Here is a 1,813-nt window from a genome sequence, read left to right on the forward strand (position 1 = left end):
CTTCTCGGCGACATTGCCAAAGCGACGGGATTCAAGAACCGTCGCCAGAGGCCACCGCGGGAGGTGATTGGTGCAGAAGGGCCAAGTGCGGTGAGATTCGGCGACGCCAAACCAAGACTGCAGTAACCCTGGCCACGCAAAACTCGGGGTAGGGTTCCCAGTGCACTTGCCGTTGTGGCGACCGACCCTATCACGGCGTGAAGTGCGAGCTTCAATTTCATTTTCCAATTGGATCCAACCCGCTCCCATGGTAGCGACAATCCCCAAGCTCGTGCTTCTCCTCGGTGTCTCTGCGACGGCCGTCGTCGGCGACTGCGGCACGGCACGCGCGCCCACGGCCCGCTTCCAAGTGCTCTCGTACAACGACGTGTACGAGATGCAGAACGAGACCGACGCCTCGCAGTATGGCGTCCTCGTCGGCGGCCCCTCGCGCGTCATCCCCATCGCAAAGAAGCTCCGCAAGAACTTTGAAAACAGTTTGGTCATCTTTGCGGGCGACACCATGTCGCCGTCGCTCTGGTCCGGCCAGTTCAAGGGTATCCAGATGATCGAGGCCCACAACGCGCTCAGTGTCGACTTTGCGTGCCTCGGCAACCACGAGTTTGACTTTGGCATCGACGCGTTCCTCAACGTCTCGGCCGCCTCCAAGTTTCCTTGGCTCAACGTCAACGCGTACGAGAAGTCGACCGGCCAACTCCTCCGCGGCACCAAACCGTATGAAGTCAAGGTGCTCAACTCGCCGACGATGGGGACGATCAAGATCGGCGCCTTTGGTGTCATGTACGATATGCAGGACGCGACCACGGGCATGTACTGGATGGACCCGGTGAACGCGTCGATCCCGGTCGTCAAGACGCTCCGTGAGGTCGAGAAGGTCGACATGGTGATTGCGCTCACGCACCAGTTCCTCGACGACGACAACCGCTTCTCGCAGCTGGTCAAGGGCGTCGACATGATTTACGGCGGCCACGACCACTCGGCGATGCTCCAGACCAACTTTGGCACGCCGTACCTCAAGTCGGACCTCAACTTCCGCAGCATTTGGGTCTCCGACATCAAGTACTATGCGCCGTTCCAGTCGGATCCAAAGACGTTGAACAAAGCGTTCACCAAAATGAGCCACAAGAACCTCGCGATCACGAACGAGATGCCGTCCGACCCGGCGTTTGACGAGATCATCAAGTCGTACGACGCCAAGATCAACGTGCTCTTCAAGCGCAATGTCGGCTCGCTCTGCGCCGAAACCGACTTGACCGCCAAGCTTCTGCGCCAATCCGAAGCGCCGATCGGCAACTTCTTTGCCGATGCATTCAAGGACTACTACAAAAAGGTGGCGGTCGATGTCGGCTACATGAACGCCGGCGGTATCCGCACAGACAAGAAGTGGTCGGCCGGTCTATTCTCGCTCGGGGACCTCATCTCGTGGTCGCCGTTTGGCAATATGATTGCGGTCATCGCGACCGACGGCGCTAGCTTCAAGAAGTTTCTGGGCACCCAGCTCGCGCAGACGTGCGACAAGGGCAACAACCTCATGCTCAACGGCTTTTACCCGCAGATCGCCGGCGTCAAGGTCTCGTACAAGTGCAGCGGCGAAAAGGCGGGCGCGATCACAAGCCTCCAGTGGGACGGCGAAGTCAACGGCAAGTCGGGCGACATCAAGGATTCGGACGCGTTCAACGTTGCCCTCTCGACGTACATGAAGGACCTCTTTGACCAGTTTGTCGGCAAGCCGGCCAAGTACCTCGTCGATGCCGCCGAAGCGACGCGCATCGACCTCGTCCTCGAGACGTACACGAAAAAGCAAGACGGCAGC

General features: G+C 59.2%; 1 protein-coding gene across 1 annotated transcript; it reads left to right on the top strand.

The window, feature by feature from the left end:
* Nucleotides 1–247: 247 nt before the first annotated feature.
* SDRG_10316 (hypothetical protein) lies at nt 248–1,700 on the top strand (the record flags this gene model as incomplete). The annotated part of the gene is made up of 2 exons (XM_008616300.1): nt 248–1,620; nt 1,661–1,700. 2 exons carry the CDS (start codon nt 248–250, stop codon nt 1,698–1,700), a joined length of 1,413 nt encoding a protein of 470 aa, XP_008614522.1.
* Between the last annotated feature and the right edge of the window lie 113 nt (nt 1,701–1,813).

This window comes from Saprolegnia diclina, assembly GCF_000281045.1.
Source record: "Saprolegnia diclina VS20 unplaced genomic scaffold supercont1.34, whole genome shotgun sequence".
Lineage (NCBI taxonomy): Eukaryota > Oomycota > Saprolegniomycetes > Saprolegniales > Saprolegniaceae > Saprolegnia > Saprolegnia diclina.